Genomic DNA, 21,500 nt, shown 5'->3' on the forward strand with positions numbered 1-21,500 from the left:
GTTCGGCACAGTTTACTAAAGGTTGCTTGTTGTGTGTTTTTCATGTCGATTCAATTTTCTCAAGGTCTACTGTTCGCGATACGGTTTCTGTGTGTTGCGTATATAGATACAGTCTGTTTATATATCTGGCTTGACATAGTCACCAATGTCGACAGGTGTTATCCGTCTTAAGCGGGCGTGTTCGAGCAACTCAATGCGATGCTGTGGTATTTCAGCGCCAAACGATTCATAGTTGTTGACATTGAAAATTTGTGTTGTCCTCTTTTCCCCCGTTACTCGCCTCACATATGTTGAGTTATTACGGACAATTCTATGAGATCATCGAAGAATAAAGCTTGACAGATTCGACGATTCGATCAAGCTGTTCCAATACAGGCTTGACCTGTTGCCGATAGAGTCGGATGAGTCTCACACCTGGGCGACTTACCCTGGACAGCTGGAACAGGAAATTGTGGGATTGAAACCAGACGTTGGAATCGATGTTCTTGAGTCATAAGGTGAACAAGAACTAACACAGAAAAAATCATAGTATAAAGAAGATCAAGTGATATAAATTCCTCCTCTTGTTGCCTATATGTATAATAGGTAGATACTACATTCAATGCCCCCGCTGTACTCTTGACCTCTAAACTGCCCCTCCATCCTCAAGTCAGGTGATTCGATCGATTGCCCCTCCCCCTCCTTCTTGGGCTATCAACGCTGATAAAAAAATCCACCATTGAGCCCAACAAGACCGAACAAATAATACAACGCTACAAATCGCAAAAGATGTTGGACATTGAGGATTTCATTGAGGAGCGCGGCGGAAACCCCGAGAAGATTCGGGAGAGCCAGCGTCGCCGACATGCTCCTGTAGAGCTCGTTGACGAGGTTATTGCTCTCTGGCAAGATGCGCGAAAGAGTGAGTCACGGAGCAATTTCACAATCGCTTTGAAGAATAAGAACTAATTCCTTCCAAGCCCAGTACGGCGTCACTCAGATTGGTACTCAAATAAACGGTGTCCAAAAGGAGATTGGTCTCAAGAAAAGGGCCAAGGAGGATGCGACCGACCTGCTCAAGCAGAAGGAGGAGTTGACAGAGAAGAAGAAGATTCAGGAGGAGCTCGCTGCGGCCAAGAACGCCGAACTCAAGGTCAAGGCTAAGCTCGTCGGAAACTACGTCCACGACTCCGTACACGTCAGCGAAAACGAGGACAACAACACCATCGAGAGAACCTGGGCGCCTGAGACCTTTGACAAGACCAAGCAAGCCGCTCTCTCCCACCACGATGTGCTCCTGCGACTTGGAGGATACGACCCCGTCCGTGGTGTCAAGCTAGTAGGCCACCGAGGTTACTGCTTGACTGGCTACGGAATGTTCTTGTGAGTTGGGTAGCGAGGAAGACAATGGCATTATTCTAACATTGACAGGAACCTGGCCCTTGTCAATTACGCCACCTCTTTCCTCTTCCACAAGGGTATGCGATGCTCGAGTTCTAGTCAACTATGATTCGCTAACGATTTTGCGCCCAGGCTACACCCCTAACCAGCCCCCTTTCATGCTCAACCGCGACCAAATGGCCAAGACTGCTCAGCTCTCTCAGTTCGACGAGGAGCTGTACCGTGTCTCTGAAGGTCCTACACCCTCCGAGTCTGACCGATACCTGATTGCCACCAGCGAGCAGCCCCTTTCCGCCCTCCACGCCGAAGAGTGGATCCAGCCCGCCGAACTTCCCATCAAGTACTGTGGTTACAGCACTTGCTTCCGAAAGGAGGCTGGCAGCCACGGCCGTGATGCCTGGGGTGTGTTCCGTGTGCACCAGTTCGAGAAGGTCGAGCAGTTTGTCCTTTGTGGTCCCGATGACAGCTGGGACCAGTTTGACCAGATGATGGCCAACTCTGAGGAGTTTTACAAGTCTCTTGGTCTCCCCTACCAGGTTGTTGGCATCGTCACCGGTGCGCTGAACAACGCTGCTGCCAAGAAGTACGATTTGGAAGCGTGGTTCCCCTTCCAAAAGGAGTACAAGGAGCTTGTTTCATGCTCCAACTGCACAGACTACCAGACACGAGAGCTCGAGATTCGCCATGGTGCCAAGAAGGGTAAGCAGATCGTTGGTGGTGGAAAGAAGGAGTACGTCCATGCTCTGAACGCTGTAAGTCTTATATCTCTATCTCTGTATGTGTTAACAGACATGCTAATTGGAGCTTCCAGACACTCTGTGCTACTGAGCGAACGCTGTGCTGTATCCTTGAGAACTACCAGACCGAGGAGGGTTTGGTTGTTCCCGAGGTGCTGCGAAAGTACATCCCTGGTGAGCCCGAGTTCCTTCCTTTCGTCAAGGAAGCCTCCAAGGAGACTGAGAAGGTCGAGAAGAAGGAGAAGACTCTCCCTGTGCGAGAGAAAGCATAAACGAAATCACTTGGTAAATGATATGCGATGAAATAGAGGAGGAAAAAAGTCGACGCTTTTGTCGATATAGTGTAAGACGAATTGATGGAAGAAATGAATAAAGCATAAAGATAACTGGATTGTGTGACTGCATTTTTGCACGACGATATCGACGATGATGAAGTAGTACTTGATGATCTCAGCTAAGAGAATCCTCTCACCACTGACGACAAGAAAGTCTGAATCCGAATGGGAAAAACGTCAACTGAATTATTACCCGATATCTTCTCGGTACTAAGGAATTCCACCTCAACGCCTTCCTTCCATGGTATCCCTATGCAGTATCCCCTCAAGAACTGGTTACTGAAGTCTGCAAATCGAACACAACGACTTGATGAAGTAAAAACAAAACAAAAAAGAGCAAAACAGAACCTTGACTTCTGATATTTGCAAGGTATCCCATTCTCATAAACACACCTAGCCTTGCCCTTCCTGCAATGAACGCAGGCTCCTCTTGCGCGAAGTAGATTCCTGGTCCTAGTTGAGTTCATAGCCTGCGATTTAAATGACTTGTAGATATAATCTCTATCGACCCGCTTGAAAATCACTCGTAGCTTCGTTCATGCCATGTTTGTCAACTCTAGACACCCCCGCCCATGAATGCAGCCAAGTCGTCCAAATCGAGAAGTTGTCGTTCAAAAGCCTGGCATAGCTCGGGCGCTGTCATGTCCTGGCTTGTAGTCTGCCCATCCTGAGGAGGCACGATTCCGTTTGCCATTTCCGGGCTGGTCTGTTTGATACCAGGCATTCCACTGACACCGTGTGAAGTATTTGATGGAGGAGGTGAAGTAGTAGGAGTAGATACTCCCCCTGAGCCACCGTTGATGGTGGCGATGCCAGGCCGCCGAGCAAGCACAACTGGAGGCTCACTGTCGCCACGCACTGACTCGGAAACGGAGCGGTTGGGACCTTGACCTGAAACGCTGCCTGCGCGGTTGGCTTGATCGTAATCCATCGCATCTGGATTTGTGTCGGCGTTGGATGAAATCTCGTCCTTGATGCCGCCTGCGCCATGTGACGCTGAGCCATGGCGCAGAGAACTGCTGCCATTAGCAGCCGCAGCATCGTTGTTGAGTACACGTTGCATAACGGTAAGGTGTCGCAACCAACTGCCCATCAAAGGCCAGTTCTCGGTCCCGTCACTCATAAATCGTAGACCGTCCTTGACAATGTGCGCGGCTGTTTCGACAGCATTAGGGGGCGTAAGGCCTTTGAGTGACAGGTAGGCTACAGTAGCACTGGCGGTGAAGGCAGAGAAGAGCATAAATATCGGGAAACAAGGTGAGTGATCCTTCTCAGAGCCGGCCTCAACGGCAGTGAGCAATGAAATTGTGCCATGGCAAGACGTGAAGAGACGATCAATGATATCGTGACATCGAGAATTGAGGCGGAACGATTCCAGGTTGAAGTTGGGAGATGTCACCTCCTGCAACAGGCGTCTTCGGTGTACAAAGACCGTAGCGCAATGAAGAAGGCAATGAAGCATGGCAAAAGTGTAACCGGAACCCATCGTCATATGAAGGTTAATCTGACCCGGCTTATCCACGAACTGCATCGGCAAAGTTGCCCGGAGACCTTCGATCTTTGCGACCAAGTCACTACAGTCCTCCTCGCGGAAGTTTGCGAGTGTAGTAGTGGTAAGCATCGCGACAACGTCGCGCCAGACGGTCGAAGCCAGGACAATGTAACCAAACTCGCCAATCTCGGATGGGGGTTGACCAGGTGGAACGGCGTTAGGGTCGAGCTGCTGACGCAGAGTCTTGACAAACACAGCGTTGCCGAATGCAAAGTTGATGTCCGAACAGGGCAAAGAGACGTCTGCAGTATCATGAGGAGACAATGCAGAGTATCGACCGGGAGTGCTCGTCAGAAGGCAATCCAGTATGTAGATGAGCCAGACTGTACGACGAAGGGATTCATCGCGTAGGAAGAGGTCGGCATCTGGGGATGGATGGTGGCTGTTCAAAATCCTGTACATCTGAACCATGCGCGCAGCCTGGCCCAAATAGATGTAGGCTCTGACGGCATTGCGTGAGCCCCATTCATGGATAATGATCAAGCACAATGCTTGAATATCAACGAGGTTAGGATGGTCTAGGTTTTGGTTGATAAGAGTCATGGCTTTGGCTGCGAATGTCTCGGCAGCCTGTGTAGGTCCTCCATAGCGGCGAATGAGACTAGGCGAGCTTCTACATGTCAGTGTTAGCGATTCATTCGTTACTCTGGAATATCGAAACTGGCAACGTGAAGCATCACAACATTCAACTGTGGGGATGCGGGGATTGTGGGAAGATGTGACTCGGGAATCCTCGGCTCAAACCCGGACAGCAAGAATTGGCTCAAACTCGGTGATGGTAGCACCGATCGGTGTGGAGCCACAGTCCGGGCGGATGGGCGAGTTAGAACGACGTGGGAAATGAGACGACGGTCGGCGTAACAAACGAGACCAGCCAAAGTAATTGGGAAGGAAATTGGGCAGCAGGGTTCGGAACTGGTGACGTACCGGGCTGCGCAGGTCAAAAGACCGTAAACCAGGGCAGCGTCCAAAGACGCGCTCTTTAGCTGTTGAACAAAGGAGGGCTTGTGAAACGCAACGCAAGCCGGGAAGGTCTTCGACACAACGCGCTCACATTCAGCAATGAGTTCAGGCGTCAATCTGATAGAGGTTTCGTTAGCAAAGGTCTTCTTGATAGCTGGTCAGAATGTCAACTAGGGGGTGGCACGGCCCGTCTCCACTCGTTGGCAGCGCAGCTGTTCGAGCGAGAGAGAAATGTAAATTTCGGGGGCACGCCGTAAACCGACGGCGATATTGTGGGGCTTCAAGACGGACACAGGTTTGAGGAGCCAAGCTCCCTGCGAATCGGGAAGAATAACCAAATAAACGCGGTAATGAGCGAATGGCAAGAAGGCGAGGGATGATCAGAGGAAGAATCGTTTTGGGGTGGCCAGCCGTCAGAATGACAAGACTAAGGGAGCAGGCTGAAGGCTGAAGCACGGGAGTCTGATGATGAGACGAGTGAAGCGAGTCTGCCGACCCACCCGGGGGGGTAGAGAAGAGCAAAGAGCGATGTCCGCCAAACCACTTGGAAGGTGACCGTGACAGTGATATTGGTTACTGTCAAATAGAAAGTAATATGAAGATGGGTAACAATAACCCGTAACTCACTTGTCGGAACCCGTCTGGGCGTGACGCGTAGGAGCAGCGCCTACGGCAGGCTGTCTCTCAGCCGTGGGTGCAGCGACAGCAGGAACATTGTCGCGGGGGCGATGTGGATGGCTGGCATGTCGCGCTGGGCTTCCTCCTCCGTGATGCTGAAGGCTCTCGGACGGTAGATAGCAATCATGCATTCCCTTCGCGCAATTCTTGCAAGGCGGTCTCCCATTCTCATAAACACACTTAGTCTTGCCCTTTCTACAGCGCACGCAGGCACCCCCGGCCCTAAGTGCTCCGCGAGCAGCAGTTGGGTTCATGGCCTGCGATTTTGAGTGCCAGTATTCGGATGATGTTATGGCTGGCGAGACACTTTCGGTCCTGGCGAAAAGAGAAGTAGCCTCAAAAGTAAGCTCCAGAGGTGCAAGAATAGAGAATTTGGGATGGGAATGGTGTTTGAGAGAAAAGCGAAATTGGTGGCTCTAACTCCGGCCCGTGGGATGCAAAGAGGGCCCCCGATAAAACGGAAGGAGAGACGGCCACGACTTCCCGAACACGGCCAGGTACGTACCTTTCATTTTCTCTTCGCCCATCCTCGCCTGATCGAGCCTTTCAACAAGATCTTTCACAACCGCAAAACTACAAAGGCAATACACGTTGGTTCTCTTCTTTGCTGATTAGAAGTCGCAAGACGTCCTGCTTATGAAGTATCCCTCCTCGAAATTACCAAAGCCCAGACTCAGTATACTAGAACGAAGGCGTGAGTCCGCGAAGACAATGCAAGCACTGGAATTCCGAGATGTTTTATCTATCGCTACCATTTTAACCTGTCTCCCGGACGTAGAGACACAATATGCATCAATTGATGAAACTGTAGCAGGGCAGTATTCTACAAGGCTCTTTGTTCTTGGTTGCTGGTGATTGTCGTACATAAACCGGGGGCGCTCCCGGCATGTCCGAGGGTTTACATACTTCATTCACCGCCGTCGTCTTCCCTCCGAACGCTTCACAGTGTGCAAAACAGACCAGATCCAGCCGACAGCCTCAGCCTACATAAACCAGGGAACGGAAGACGATAGGTGGGGTAATGCCGGAGGTCACGGGGCTTATCCCTCTTTGCACTTTATGAGTGCAATTGCCGGTGTTTCTCCCCTCAGAAAGCTGTCCCTAATATCGGATGATACGCGCTGCATCGTGGTGGTGTTCGTAGGGTGGCCAAGACGCCTGCTACGTCGTTGCCAATCACCTGCACCAACATACAGCAATCACAAAACATGTGAAGCTCGCTCTCGTGCTACTTCCGAACATGAGCTATGCTGTGAAGAAAAAATCATTCTCTGCGGTACTACAAAATAGCTTGAAAAGCCGCCTCCGCCTCAGCGGGCGTGGATCAATCTTCCGTGCTCGTGTAGTTGCCTGCCTCTTCGCAGCCGACATCTTGATGCTATTCGTTCCGGTCCGGCAAATAAGAGTCCGAAAGAGGGGCCATCGGCGTCGTCCGCTAATTTTCTCTGCGCTCTTTTCCCTCTTGCCTCCCAGCCGCTCCGTACGGACCATTTCCAGAGAGTCACATCGCGTGAGCATTTCCTTTCTTCTGGAATTTCCTCTTTCTCACCCAAATACAAATTTGGATGGCTGTACAAATAATCACTTCATCCTCGCTCACAATTGTCGGCATGTTGTGACACTTTGGGATAGACGGTCAGACATGGACCAGGTCTTGACGGAACTGCATCCTTAACCTCCGCCCGGCGCCATGAAAGGCAAAAAGGAGAAAGCTGTGGGGCCGTTTCCGAATTGAAAACAGTGTTTGTTGAAATACGGCGACACGGTACCGTGTTTCCCATTGAGAGTCACCGGTGTCCATGGAATGTAATTGTGAAGTTGTTTTGTAGTAGCAGTCTGTGCGTGTTTCCCTCACAATTGATAAGACTTGAACATCATGACCATTTAGCAATCTGTCGGTAGCGTCGATAAATTACGTCGGTTTTGTAATGTTTTGTATTAACTACAAATACCTACCTATATATGAATGCCCTAGAGGGCGGGGGCTGCGACGGGCTTTGAGACAAGCTTACTGCCCCAGATCTGGGCGTTACATAAAAGCCCCAAACATCTTTCAATGAATGCGAACATCAGATCCCACGTATAAAGCATAGCTGGAGTAGCTAGTACAAGTACGATGTGTATGTTATTTTTGCATGACATAACTGTTTTATCAAGGAGGTTGTTTGACCAGGCGAGATGACCTCTGGCTAGAGTCGAGAGCAGCGTATTCCATCAAGATAATGTTGATTCTATGCAAGAGTTATCATACGAGTCTGAAAATACAATACAACTACCATATATAATGACTCTTAAACATGTATAATAACTGTAATTGCATATAGCTGCAGAGTATTTTAAATTTATCGTACCACTGTCTCCAGTTTCTTGTCGGTTACTGTAGAACAGATGGATTATCCAATGCCAAATCACTTGTACAGACATAATACACGTCAAACACGTTATTAGTACATTATTATTATGTTAACAACTAAGCGTCAGACTGGGTTGAAAAATTATATAACAAGAGTCTTCAACACCGAATTAACCTTTTCAATGCGGCTAAATCTGACAGCCAAGAAGGCAACTCAAATATATGCCCCCAACGTCGACATTGGCAACGGCATAGGCATCTCTCCTCTCCTCATCCTCCAGCGGTTGCTAACCTCAACCAGCTCCTTACAGCCTTCGACAGCCCACGACCACTTTGTGAGAAAGCCAGGTGTAGCCTCCCAGCTCTGCACATCTTGTGGCTCACCCCAAATGATGAGACCGTTCCGCCCGACCGTGAGCTCATCTACGTCTATGTAACTATCTGATAAGAGGGCTGGTGGCTGCTCCGGTTCGAAGCCAGGGGAAGAGAAGCTAAAGGGAGTGCCTCGCTGCCATGGAGCCGCTGTATAGCTCATGAGATCGCCAACGAGGTCTTGCCATAGTTCCCAGGTGTCGAAACGGCCTTCGCGCCGAATGAGATTGTCGCGGACGCGAGCAAAAGGAATGATGTTGATCCAAGGGAAGTGATGTTGAGTTAGCTGCAGCGTAGTAGGGACAAGGGAGGAAGGGATGTTAGGGGAGGGAGGATAGCGAGTTGTGTCATCTAAACAAGGGCCAAAAACAGGACAGGTCGTAGGGTCCAAAGATATAGTGTTCAGAGTACGTTTGTTGGAAATGAAGGCACGGAAGACATTGTAATGGATGAGATGGAGGAGATGATCGTAAGGGAGGGGAAAGTAGAGATTAAAGGACTGTGGTGTTGAGGCCACTGTTACAATTTGGTTGGGCTGGGGCACGGGTAGTAGTGACTCTTGGACGACGGTGGTATCCTCATTAGTGAAGGAAAGCGTGCGATTATATACGGTCGTTTTTGTGTCTTTTTCTTGCGAGATGGTGTCAATCTCGTCGAAACGCCATCGCATGACCTCAAACGGAGTTAAGTTCTGGTTTATATCGGCGCCTTGACCCCTGAGTCGTTGTCCTGAAGAACTTCATGAGCACTTCCGTGTAAATGTAACCAGGGGAACGACTCACGACGTGCTCTTTGGTTCCTCCGATTCTGGAGCTTTCTTCGCTGCTTACTACCCTCGGACACGGCAGATTTCAGACCATCGAGTCCCGTCATCTTGATCTTTATTCTGTATCCTCCTGGCCTTGAATCAGAATGCGGAAGAGTAAACCTAGAGAACTGACCGACGAAGTCCTTGTTCTTACTTAAGCCCCGAGATATTCCTCCTGCGTTAGTGCAGTAAACTAACTGTGAGTTTCCGCAAGCTAGACTGAATTAGGACAAAATGTCATCAGCTCCATCGCTTCGATATATAATGACAGGCAGGTTAGGCCAAAAAGGGCAGGAATGTCATCAAACTACACAGGTTCCTCAAAATCTTCTATTGTGGACAAGACGGCCTTTTCTTATTATTATCTTCGTAATTAAGTGTTGGTTTGTAATTTATTTTTTCAAGTATTGAAGCATGTTGCAGTAGTTGATAACATGAAGGCAAATAATATAAAGGTTTTATTAGTCCCAGCAAGAATTAACAATCTCTCAGTATCATTAGTACATCATCTCCTACACTATAAAAACAAACTCTCTCAAGCAAATCATCTCTCCAGTTGTATATTTATCATGTCTCGCTACGCTGCCGTCCACGTCAAGCCGGAAGGCCCAGGTGATGGTCGCCCTACTGCTCTTCAAATCATTCAAGACGAAGGTGTTAAAGGTAAGCTCCGGGGCCAAGTCTTCGTTATCACTGGTACCTCATCTGGTATTGGGATCGAAACTGTACGTGCCATCGCCGCTACTGGAGCTACCCTTTATTTGACAGCCCGGGATCTCGACAAGGCCAAGTCCGCGCTTGATGGCATCTTCGACCCGTCTCGAATGGAGCTCTTTCAGATGGACCAAGGGTCTCTTTCCTCTGTACGCGCAGCCGCCACTGCTATTTTGGAAAAGACCTCGAAGATTCATTGCCTTATCAACAATGCTGGTATCATGGCCATCCCCGACCTTCGCTTTACTGCCGATGGCCATGAGCTTCAGTTCGGCACAAATCACCTCTCTCACTTCCTCTTCTTCATGCTACTTAAACCTGCACTACTTGCTAATGCCTCTTCTGCCCTGCCTTCCCGGGTTGTTAATGTGTCCTCCTCTGGTCATAATCTACACGGCATCAATGATACCGACAACTACGCGTTCGAGCGCGGTGACTACGATCCCAACGCTGCTTACGGCCAGTCCAAGACAGCCAACATCTACATGGCCAACGAAATTGAACGCCGCTATGGTGCTCATCATCTGCATGCAACTAGTGTTCATCCAGGTGTTGTTGCTACTGCGTTGACTAGACATATGCCACCAGACGCTTTTGCGGGGATGGAGCACATCATGCCATTGATGAAGAGCGTCGAGCAAGGTGCTGCAACTACTGTATGGGCGGCAGTCAGTGATCTATGGAAGTATAGGGGTGGCAAGTACCTTGTCGATTGCGATTTGGCCAAGCCGGGATCTGAAGGGGAGGATAAGTGGATTACATCTACATACGCTGCCTACACCTATGATGCCGAGAGGGAAGGTAGGCTTTGGAGGGACTCGCTCAAACTCGTGGGAGTTGATGAGGAGTAGCAGTGGCTGAAGAGTCGCATTTGCGACTCGTGTATTAGCAAGGTCCCATAATAAAGACCTATACATAGCGGCAGACCTAGGACATAGTGGGCGGTAGTTTCTTAAAGGCTTCTTGATAGGACCTCCCCATGCGTTGGGGACTGATTACTTGGCTGATGCGATCCCGCCAGTGCCAATCGACGACACAAGTCTCATAGTTAAAGCTACACCCAAAGAATATAGGCTGGTCAGCCCGACATTCATCCTAAATGTCCATTATTACGCGCAACCGCCGGGTGGTCCCTCGCTAGGAATCTAACCTGTACGTGGGTAAGAATACACTGACGCTCTAGGCTCGTACACACAAGGGGTATTGGTGATATAATATTCCAGCAATCAGAGATGTTGAATAGAAATCGTTCAAAGTCATGCACAGTAGCAATTGTGTTCTGGGTATGCGATAATGGCCGCTGAAGGCTTGGTATAAGCTTTGTAGCGCGCAGAGTGCAGGTTTTGACTGATATAATTAAATCTTCTGGTGACGATGATTGCTCGAGCCTGCCTTGATCAACCACTCTCGGACTTCTGTTCGCGAGGGCCTTGGTCAGGAGCTTAAATACATCTTTCCTTTTGCTGAATTTGTCGTCGAGTTACGTTGATAATTCTCAAGTGTCCTGATAGAACTGTCCCTTTCTCGGTTCAAGTTGAAGTAAAGAATCCATGTGCTGAGGTCGAGATGTCAGGGACAGGGCCCGAATTATTCCAAAGTTCTTCTAGAAACGGTCGTTTTAGCTTAGGTTTCTACTGTAGAAACCCAAGAATTATCTGTGATTTCCATTTCATATTTTGCAACTCTGTAAACGGATCGACCCATTAAGCTGACTAATTTCATGTTTGTACAGTAGACACTGAGATGATGTAAATGATTCATAGAAACCTCCCTCTGCAGTGCTAGCTAATAGCCTCCTCCTCCTCTTCCTTACCTTTCTTCTCCTTCCTTTCCTTGCCGCTCTCTTTCATTATCTCTACTCCTATCCACTAACCAATCTTAAATTCTTTTGACTCCAGATAAATACCATTTGCTTAGCAAATTTTTTTTGTTATATTTGAATTTCTGCTAAGTAATTATCTTTACTATTCCTCTTATTGAAACATCGTCTGACCACTTTGTCATAGACGATGAGTGAATGCAAAGCCGTTCCTGATATCCGATACCCGCTATTTTGACAGTTTAACTAACGGGGATCTGCGAGCGTAAATGATTGCTTATTTAGGAGAGGAATGTTCTGGGGAAATAAGCTTGTGTAAACTAAACTCGTGGGATGAATGGTTTGTCAATATAACATGTAGTGGGCGATGCTGATAATTATGTCTGGTGATGTTTGCAAATAATTGTATTGTTCGAAATACCAATCAATTCTTGGATATATTATTTTTGATGACGATGCTGATAAAGTCTCCTTCTTCTTCTATGTGGTTCTCTACGTATCTAAAGAAGTCTCTTGATTAAAGTAACGAGCTTGTTGGATGTTACAGTGAAGGTGGTGGTGATGTCAATTCAGAGACAATTGGGATCCACATTTCCATGCCGGATTGCCGACATGGCTTACTGTAAAGAGTAACGAGACAAGCACCAGACCTTGATCCCCACCTCATCGCAGCACCTCTGCCGGAAATGCAGCGGAAAAAGGAACCTTCCACGTTTATGGATAGGTAGACATAAATGCGGAGGAAGCCTGAGCTAAATAGGTCCTGCAAGCCAAAAGGCACGGCACTTGAAGAGCAATTACGTCAAGAAGTAAAACCAGTGAAGAAACAGTCGAGACACATGGATGTTCACAACAACTGAACATCCGACTCTCTTGTTAAAAGTATGTAGTTAAGATCTCAAACATCATAAGAAAAAAGACCAAAGCCCCTCTATGTGATGTAACATTCACATCAATAACCCTTGACGTTGATGATACTCACGACAGCAGCCATCCTTGTCCTCTGCAACCACTAACACCGAGATCTGCAGTACTATCTCCAAGATGCCGAACCAAAGGGACCGGCTCGGCGTGCCGTTTCTACGAATCACGTCTTGTGAGACTTATCGGAGCCTGTATCGTTTAGAAATGGTAAGTCTACTAGCAGGCGTTTACTCGTAGTTCGGCAACCGCTAAGATGATGCCTTGCAAGTGTAGTGGAGTACCTTGTAGTTTATAACAGACACGCACTTCTCAAGAAAACAGGTCGTGCCAGGCAGTTTGTTTGTATTCTTTATTGACTTACACAAATACAACTCTCTGTTGTGGTGGCTCCTTCTCCTTTGATGACAACCTCCACATGTACGACACTACAACTTCCACTTAACACCATCATCTCAACAACAAAAACGAACAGTCACCATGACTCAAGACGAGTACAATACTCGAGCGCCACATGAGGGCATGTCGCCTGGTCGATATATTGCAACGCGCTTTTCGTCGCTCAAACCTCCCATGCACAACGTGCCGAATCCCATCAAACTGCTGCGCATGCTCAACTCACAGCAATGGGCGTTCTTCTTTATTGCTTTTGCTGCTTGGGTAAGTCTAAATGGAGCTTCCCATCTGTTCTGTATTTCACTGAGTAATTAACTGATGAACAAACACAGACGTGGGATGCCTATGATTTTTTCTCAGTTAGTCTCACCGTCACAGATCTCGCTGAAACCTTTGACAAAACGAAAACCGATATCACATGGGGAATCACCCTAGTCCTCATGTTTCGATCCATCGGTTCCATCGCCTTTGGTTTAGCAGCTGATCGGTATGGAAGAAAGTGGCCCTTCGTTGTTAACAACCTTCTCTTTATCGTACTTGAGCTTGTAAGTCACAGCCTTTCACAACACCCCTGTTAGATAGCCTTGACACTGGGCTTGTTTAGAGATCTACGAGATTTGCCCGAGGAAAGTGCTGACATGATATCAGGGGACTGGGTTTTGTCAAACCTATCAACAATTTTTGGCTTGCAGGGCATTATTTGGAGTTGCCATGGGAGGTCTCTATGGTAATGTCGCTGCTACAGCCCTCGAAGACATCCCAGAGGAAGCTAGAGGTTTAATATCAGGAATGCTCCAACAAGGAGTAAGTGGCGAGATCTTTCTTTTCGTAGGTATAGTTGAGGCTAACTATACAACAGTATGCCTTTGGATATCTTCTGTGCACCGCTTTTGCACGAGGCCTCGTCGATACAACTTCTCACGGTTGGCGTCCTCTCTTTTGGTTCGGGGCTTGCCCACCAGTTTTGTTCATCGTCTGGCGCCTCATGCTCCCCGAGACACAGGCCTACCAAGAGCGCCAGCGTCTGAGGGAAGAAGCCAGTGCAGACGGAAAGGGCAAAGTATTTATCAAAGAGGGAAAGGTTGCCCTCAAGCACCACTGGCTACTCCTTATCTATCTCGTCCTTCTCATGGCTGGCTTCAACTTTATGAGTCACGGTAGCCAAGACTTGTATCCCACCATGCTGGAGAACCAGCTCAGCTTCTCCAAGAACAAAGTCACCGTTACCCAAGTCGTGGCGAATTTGGGAGCCATGACTGGTGGTACTGTTGTCGGTTTCTTGAGTCAGTCAGTTGGTCGACGAATTAGCATCATTGTGTGCTGTATCGTGGGAGGCGCTCTCCTCTATCCATACACTTTCGTCCGCGACTCATCCATCATTGCGGCTGCGTTCTTCCAACAATTCTGGCAAGTTACCAACTTCTCCAACTAGTGCTTTGACGTGTGGATGGAGTGCTAATGTCATGCAGTGTGCAAGGAGCCTGGGGTGTGATTCCTATTCACTTGATGGAATTGTCTCCTGGTGCATTCCGGACCTTTGTTGTTGGAACTTCATATCAGCTGGGCAACTTAGTGTCGTCAGCCTCTTCGACTATTGAGGCCCGTATCGGCGAACGTTTTCCTCTTCCTGACAATGCTGAGGGCCAGAGTCGATACGATTACGGGAAGGTCATTTGTATCTTCATGGCGTGCGTTTACGGATACGTAGTTGTACTCACGTTTGGAGGTCCAGAGAACTTGGGGGGCAAGTTTGATATTGCTCACGACCTTGATGCGAGGGAGATCATGGGTAGACCCATGGATGCAGACCAGTATCGTAGATCGGGAGATGAAGAGAAGAACTTCAAGAGGGATAGCACTGAGAAGCCTGAAGTTGCACATGTACGGGATTAGACGGAGACATGGTGGTGTCTGTGAAGGATTGCGCAGAGGTTGAGTGCAGGAGACAGCTAGTGTTGATATTAGTTTGAATAATTAGTTAGTTTCATGGAATCTCTTTCTGTGTTTCTGAGTCTTTGTGACGATTAATTAGTGTCTTGAGTAATTTGATGATTCCTCATAAGCCTGTTCCCCGCACCGGAACAGTGATAACCGGGTTCATCATTCCTGTCAAGTAGATGGGAATTACATCCTTTCGTCCTTGTGTGGAATCATGCTTCTTCGGCACTGTTAGTTAATTCCTCCGCTTTTTCTGGGTCGATGATACGAAAAATAGCTCGAGAAAGCGGTAGTTTGGCTTTCCCCGCTTCCAAGAATCCGAATATGGACATGTTATTGAAGAGGGCGTATGGTTCCAAACTTTTGAAGATAGCCATTCTGTGTAACAAGATGAGATCAAATATTTTGATGTTGTAGTTGTCAGCTGGTTATTCGGTTCAAACCTGATTCTGTATTTAAAAAATAAAAAGATTTCAAAGCAAATAGCAACTTCTACGCACCTTGCAGAAGAGCTCTCCACTTAGAGATCAATGCATCCGTAGTACCGACAGATTCCAAGTCAACTTTAGTTAGCTCCTCTCTTTTAGTAATTGGCCGATCGTTTCCAGTCGTGACGTGTATACTGAAGTCTTGGGAGGAGGAGGTCTGGAGTATATATATCTCAATGTCCGAGAACCCGGAGAGCTTCTTTCACTCCACAGATCATCCACCATAAACACCTTGAGGGCTATTACCTTTCCAAAAACATTCTAGTCTCGTTACTTTAAATCTTCAATCGAATCGCCTATCGACACAATGGCTCTTACCGGCAGCTGCATGTGTGGTGCTATCGCTTACAAGAGCACCAGTGAGTTGTCCTGTTGCAGTATGGATTGTATTACCCGGGTTTTAATGAATTGGTATAGGTGACCCTGTTGTTACAGCTCTATGCCATTGCACCGACTGCCAGAAATGGACTGGTGGTGCCTTTACTTCCAACGCTGTAGTCCCCGAGGACTCCTTCAGCGTCGCCAAGGGTACCCCCAAGCAGTACGACGTCACTGGCGCCTCTGGAAAATTGAATCATCACTACTTCTGTGGTGATTGCGGTTCAAGCTTGTTCACTCGCCTTGACATCATGGAGGGCAAGATCATCATCAAGGCTGGCGGCCTTGACGAGGGTAAAGCGAATTTGGATAACAAGATTGATGTCGAATTCTACACCCGGGACAGGGTCTCATTCCTCAAAGAGACAGAGGGTGCTAAACAAGAACACTTATTTGGCAACTAGTTACTGAGACCCTTCGCTTTCTAGATACCTAGTTGATGATATAAATATATGCTCTTAGCCACCTTTGACGTGTACAATGTCGCTAAGGGGAACCGTTGGTCAACAATAGTGGGCCTGCCCCCGCAAGTCGCCGTGGCGATCTCCCGAACAGTAACCCTCCATCATACATCCACCGCCAAAAACGTCCCTGTTATTGTTCATCTATTCACTTACAATTATGAGATCAGATAACATCAAAACAGCACAAAAGTCACAAGATTCGGAGGGAAGAGACTTTGTTCTTCCATCTTTCAGCCGTGACGTTACAACAGATAAACCAGAAGCCAAGAGATGGGTTGAGGATGGCTTCGTTTGGTCCTACGCGTTCAACCATGCCGAGGCCGAACGCTGCTTTGAAAAGGCTATCAAAATCGACCCCGAATGCGCCTTGGCGTACTGGGGAGTCGCGTTTTCCCTCGGACCAAACTACAATAAGAGTTGGCGAGCGTTTGATCGGAATGATCTTAGACACACCACCTTGAAGGGTACTGAGGCGTTCAAAAAGGCCGAATCACTAGCCTCAAAGGCAAGCCCTCTTGAACAAGCTCTCATCGGCGCTATACGACATCGTTACCCCAAAGATGAAAAGGACACCAACAATTCAAAGGTCTGGAATGAGGCCTACGCAGAAGCTATGAGACCAGTTTATAAAGAATTTAAACATGACCTCGACATCGCGGCGCTCTATGCTGACGCACTCATGAATCTGACGCCATGGGCGCTGTGGGACGTTCGAACAGGAAAACCAGCGCCTGGATCCGAAGTCATTGAGATTCAAGAGGTAATTGAGAAAGCACTGGCTCAGGATGGCGGATATGAGCATATTGGTCTCTTGCACGCCTACATTCATGTCATCGAAATGTCTACCGAGCCCGAGAAGGGCCTTGTTGCTGCTGAGCATCTGCGCAGACTTGCCAACGAAGCAGGCCATCTTGCCCATATGCCTTCGCATCTTGACATTCTCATTGGAGACTATCGAAGAGCCATCTCAGCCAATACAAAGGCCATCATGGCCGACGAGAAATTCGTGTCTCTGCGCGGTGGTGGCGACTTTTACACCATATACCGCATGCACGACTACCATTCTCTCATCTACGCTGCCATGTTTGCCGGTCAATACGCTGTCTCCATGGAAGCTGTTGAGCGTATGGAGTCGGCTATCCCAGACGAGGATCTGCGCATTCAGTCACCGCCTATGGCTGACTGGTTGGAGACATTCCGCTCAGTTCGTCCGCATATCCTGATCCGCTTCGGAAAATGGGAGGAGATCATCGAAACACCCCTCCCCCAGGATCAAGAGCTTCTGTGCGTTACGACAGCCACGATACACTACGCCAAAGGTGTCGCCTACGCGGCTCTTGGCAACGTTGACGAGTCTGCCAAACAGCGAGACCTCTTCCTCGCTGCAAAAGCACGCGTGCCCCCGACACGTATTGCGTACCCGAATAAATGTTCCGATGTTTTAGATGTTGCGGAGGCCATGCTTGACGGCGAACTCGAGTACCGAAGGGGTAACATCGAGGTAGCATTCGAGCACCTTCGGAAATCGATTGACCGAGATGACAGTCTGCGCTACGCCGAGCCGTGGGCATGGATGCAGCCCGCTCGTCATGCGTATGCAGCTTTACTGATGGAACAAGAGCGCATCGAAGAAGCAGCCGAAGTCTACCGCACCGACCTCGGTTTGAACAACAAGCTTTTCCGCGCACGACACCATCCGAACAACGTATGGGCTCTGCACGGGTACCATGAGTGTGCGGTAAAGTTGGGACTTGACGGAGAGGCACGTGTCATCAAGCAGCAGCTTAAGACGGCTATGGCTTTTGTCGATGTGCCTATCGAGTCCTCCTGCTATTGCAGACGGGATGTCAAGAATGCGAATGGGTGTTGTCGATTGTAAGGTGACTGCAGACATTGGATCGGTAGCAGACTGGATGGTATGGCGTAGCATAAAGACTTGGATTCAAGCTTTAGATGAGTTTTACATTGGACATGGCTAGATATTCTTTATAGTCAAATTTGATACGGATATTGGTTCGCAACGTTGTTATTCAAGATTGGTGAAGCCCCGCGCACTGCTCTAACGCCCCTCAGCTTCACGCATCACCCACTCATTCCAATCATTCATCCACAAATACTTACCTTGACAGCCAACTTTCACAATGCCGCGTCCCGCGAAGAAAGGAATATGGTAAGGTCAGGACAACCTGCTCTATTATTGCAATACTTACTTACTACCAATAGCAACACATGCCGCCGTCGCAAGCTGAAATGTAATACATACCACAACTCCAGAGTTTGCGCTGATACCCTGCTCTAGGCGACCAGGCACTCCCTGTATGTGGACAATGCACGACTACTGGCATCTACTGTGACAGATCAGAGAAGTCTACTCGATTTAGTACCTCGCCTGAATTTACTGATGATTTTGCTTGATGCGACGCTGACTTGGTGTAGTTGAACATCGGGGATTACCTGATCCTGATACACCACGAAAAGCCCTTCAAGATCAAAACATTGCGCGCCTGTTTCATTCATATACATCGGACATCTCCAAATGGTACGACCTCAGTGATTCAGCATTTTCATTCGGTCAAATTGTTCCTACAATCGCCCTGGATGAGCCACTTCTTTTCAGCGCCATCATCGCATTGGCCGCTATGCAAACGTCCAAGACATCATCACCCAGTTTTCGAAAAGTCGCCGAACTCTACCACCATCAATGCGTCCGTCTTCTCATCACTCTAAACGAGGGTGATCAGCTGATTTCTCGAGGTATCGCCCTCGCTGCGACGTGTCTCTTGAGATCTTACGAAATTCTCGACGGTGATGTTGATCCCAACATGCATCTTCGGGGTGCTTACTCGATGGCTTCGTTGCATGATGTTCTTTCGGGAAATCTGCGAGCCGGACTCCTCGGAGCTGGCTTCTGGAACTACCTCAGAGAGGACATTACGTTTAGTCTCTTTGAGAAGTGTCCGTTGAAGATGAACCTGGACAGTACGCCGCTTATTACGCAACACGAATCTGATCAGGATTATCTCAATTCCATCACTTTGATTCTCGGGAAGACTATTAACATGACATATGGTCAAGACACAGATAACATGCATTGGAAACATCTTACTGAGTCTCTCAGGAGTTGGCGCAGAGCATGCCCAGATCATACGAGGCCTTTCTCGAGGGAAGTAATTACATCGCATCTGTTTCCGGCGGCTTGGTTCCTGCAACCATATCATGGTAATTAAGCCGCATCCTTGATCATACCAATAGCCACTGATTCTGATGGTATACAGCTGCAATTCTTCACTACCACCTCGTCACAATGACATTTGTCTGTCTCCGCGGCCAACTAGAGGCTCTAGAGGATCTAGATACTCTCAACATCGAGGCAGGATCCAAGGAACAGATTCTTGAGAACTTTGCCCGTGAGATTTGCGGAATCGCTTTTACGGCAAAGGTCCCGTCTGTTCTTGTGAATGCATTTGGACCGATAGCGTTCTGTACATATTGCCATTCAAAATTGTTTTACAAAACAGACTAACAAATAGACCATAGGCGCAAGGTTTATTCGTCAAGAACCAATGCAGCAAGAGGTTATTCGTCAACTCCTCGCTTGCAAATCAAGTATTGGCTGGCCGGTTGAAAGACTCATCACTGATCTAAAGGCACATTGGGCAACACTCTAGAATTAAGCAGCAGTTCATTTTACCAACAAAAACAATTCAACTATTCCTTTCTTACTCTAATGAATAACCTAATACAATTGGAAGACCAGTTTCACGGTATGGTGTTTGTTACATTGGTGTGATCGTCATGAAGAGATCTTGGCCTTGTGGGGAAAGGTATTCCGAGCTCGGGAAACTCATATTGCCAAGAGGCATATTAATCGAACGTATAAATGAGCAGGACTTACGGTCTTCGAAATTGCTTTTAAAAATCTCTCAAATCATATTTTATCACTGACACTGAGTCGTTCATCTACCTTCAAAACTCACATCATGTTGTGCACCCAAAGAATCCTCCCAGTCTTTACCAGATGTGCTCGCAGCTTTGCAACTGTTACCCACTCTCTACAACCTGGGGTCGTTCAACCTTCTTCTCAAGAAGTAAAGAATTTGACTCTAGACTCGAGAAATCTTGAAAAGGCTGTTAGACACATGCACATAGATGGTTTGGTCGTTGTGGAAGATGTTGTGCCTCACCACGATATTGATCTTCTTAACAAGAAGATGATTGAAGATGCCCAAGTCTTGCAAGCCCGAGGTGACAAGGGCCCCTTCAACTACAACAAGGGAAACATCCAACAGGACGCTCCTCCTGTGGCTGAATTCTTCAAACCATCTATCTTTACAAGTATGTCTTCACTCTTCTTTCCACTGTACCTCAACTTACACTGTCCTGAAAAGACCGAATAGCTGCACAGATCACTACTGCTATGATGGGACCACGACCCAAGTGGACCTTTTGCTCTGCAAACTCAGCCATGGCAACTCTCCCTGGCGGAACTCCTCAAAGACAGCCAGTTCACTCAGACGCAGACTTTGCGCACCCTGATCACCCGTTTGCTCTTGTAGTCAACATCCCTCTTGTCACAACCACACCAGAGAACGGATCCACAGAGATCTGGCTTGGCACACACAATGGGTTCGGTCTAGATGCACAAGAAGGTGCTCACGGTGAAAGAGCCAGTGGGCGCATCAGAGAGGAGCTTCTCCACCAGCGGGAAAAGATCTCACCCCCTATACAACCCATCATCAAAAAGGGTAGTATCATCGTTCGCGATTTGAGACTTTGGCACGCGGGAATGCCCAACTTGACGCAGCAGACCAGGGTGATGCTCGCCATGATCCACTTCGCTCCGTGGTACAGAAACAGAATGAGACTTGAGTTTGGCGAAGACGTGAAGCCTATTCTGGAGGGTTTAGAAAGAGAAGGAAAATTAGGACTGGATGTGCCAGTAGATTGGGCGACCAGGAAAGATGTAATTGAGGGCTACTTGAACCGAGGATTCGGGAATAGCTATGATTTCAGCCAAGAAGCTTAAAGCTTGGCATTTGAGCTTATTTTTGAGGTATGACAAGGGTCTTCTGATCATGCAGAATCTCTTACACATACATGGAGAGTAAAGAGTACAAAGTAGAAACCGTTTATATATTATCATGAAAATCTAAGAAGATAGTGCTCAAACACCCAAACGCCTTGTCCCATCGTTACCATAGCCC

At 48.0% G+C, this 21,500-nt stretch overlaps 9 protein-coding genes across 9 annotated transcripts; 7 read left to right on the forward strand and 2 right to left on the reverse strand.

Moving 5' to 3' along the window:
* Positions 1–768: 768 nt before the first annotated feature.
* FPOAC1_006653 (uncharacterized protein) lies at positions 769–2,389 on the forward strand (the record flags this gene model as incomplete). The annotated part of the gene is made up of 5 exons (XM_044851128.1): positions 769–901; positions 960–1,362; positions 1,411–1,457; positions 1,513–2,132; positions 2,192–2,389. 5 exons carry the CDS (start codon positions 769–771, stop codon positions 2,387–2,389), a joined length of 1,401 nt encoding a protein of 466 aa, XP_044709840.1.
* A 619-nt stretch (positions 2,390–3,008) lies between these two features.
* FPOAC1_006654 (uncharacterized protein) lies at positions 3,009–5,899 on the reverse strand (the record flags this gene model as incomplete). The annotated part of the gene is made up of 5 exons (XM_044851129.1): positions 3,009–4,617; positions 4,650–5,121; positions 5,231–5,414; positions 5,468–5,543; positions 5,595–5,899. 5 exons carry the CDS (start codon positions 5,897–5,899, stop codon positions 3,009–3,011), a joined length of 2,646 nt encoding a protein of 881 aa, XP_044709841.1.
* Positions 5,900–8,212: 2,313 nt separating this feature from the next.
* On the reverse strand, positions 8,213–9,243 carry FPOAC1_006655 (uncharacterized protein; the record flags this gene model as incomplete). Its single annotated transcript, XM_044851130.1, has 2 exons — positions 8,213–9,099; positions 9,153–9,243. The coding sequence occupies 2 exons, from the start codon at positions 9,241–9,243 to the stop codon at positions 8,213–8,215; spliced, it is 978 nt and encodes a 325-aa protein (XP_044709842.1).
* A 504-nt stretch (positions 9,244–9,747) lies between these two features.
* On the forward strand, positions 9,748–10,743 carry FPOAC1_006656 (uncharacterized protein; the record flags this gene model as incomplete). The annotated part of the gene is made up of 1 exon (XM_044851131.1): positions 9,748–10,743. The coding sequence occupies one exon, from the start codon at positions 9,748–9,750 to the stop codon at positions 10,741–10,743; it is 996 nt and encodes a 331-aa protein (XP_044709843.1).
* A 2,369-nt stretch (positions 10,744–13,112) lies between these two features.
* FPOAC1_006657 (uncharacterized protein) lies at positions 13,113–14,921 on the forward strand (the record flags this gene model as incomplete). Its single annotated transcript, XM_044851132.1, has 5 exons — positions 13,113–13,292; positions 13,361–13,573; positions 13,677–13,832; positions 13,888–14,315; positions 14,498–14,921. 5 exons carry the CDS (start codon positions 13,113–13,115, stop codon positions 14,919–14,921), a joined length of 1,401 nt encoding a protein of 466 aa, XP_044709844.1.
* An 840-nt stretch (positions 14,922–15,761) lies between these two features.
* Positions 15,762–16,236, forward strand: FPOAC1_006658 (uncharacterized protein; the record flags this gene model as incomplete). The annotated part of the gene is made up of 2 exons (XM_044851133.1): positions 15,762–15,813; positions 15,872–16,236. The coding sequence occupies 2 exons, from the start codon at positions 15,762–15,764 to the stop codon at positions 16,234–16,236; spliced, it is 417 nt and encodes a 138-aa protein (XP_044709845.1).
* A 217-nt stretch (positions 16,237–16,453) lies between these two features.
* Positions 16,454–18,175, forward strand: FPOAC1_006659 (uncharacterized protein; the record flags this gene model as incomplete). The annotated part of the gene is made up of 1 exon (XM_044851134.1): positions 16,454–18,175. The coding sequence occupies one exon, from the start codon at positions 16,454–16,456 to the stop codon at positions 18,173–18,175; it is 1,722 nt and encodes a 573-aa protein (XP_044709846.1).
* A 262-nt stretch (positions 18,176–18,437) lies between these two features.
* On the forward strand, positions 18,438–19,964 carry FPOAC1_006660 (uncharacterized protein; the record flags this gene model as incomplete). The annotated part of the gene is made up of 6 exons (XM_044851135.1): positions 18,438–18,466; positions 18,520–18,548; positions 18,596–18,676; positions 18,733–19,515; positions 19,572–19,778; positions 19,834–19,964. The coding sequence occupies 6 exons, from the start codon at positions 18,438–18,440 to the stop codon at positions 19,962–19,964; spliced, it is 1,260 nt and encodes a 419-aa protein (XP_044709847.1).
* Positions 19,965–20,276: 312 nt separating this feature from the next.
* Positions 20,277–21,322, forward strand: FPOAC1_006661 (uncharacterized protein; the record flags this gene model as incomplete). Its single annotated transcript, XM_044851136.1, has 2 exons — positions 20,277–20,631; positions 20,685–21,322. 2 exons carry the CDS (start codon positions 20,277–20,279, stop codon positions 21,320–21,322), a joined length of 993 nt encoding a protein of 330 aa, XP_044709848.1.
* Between the last annotated feature and the right edge of the window lie 178 nt (positions 21,323–21,500).

This window comes from Fusarium poae, chromosome 2 (genome assembly GCF_019609905.1).
Source record: "Fusarium poae strain DAOMC 252244 chromosome 2, whole genome shotgun sequence".
In the NCBI taxonomy this organism is placed as follows: domain Eukaryota; kingdom Fungi; phylum Ascomycota; class Sordariomycetes; order Hypocreales; family Nectriaceae; genus Fusarium; species Fusarium poae.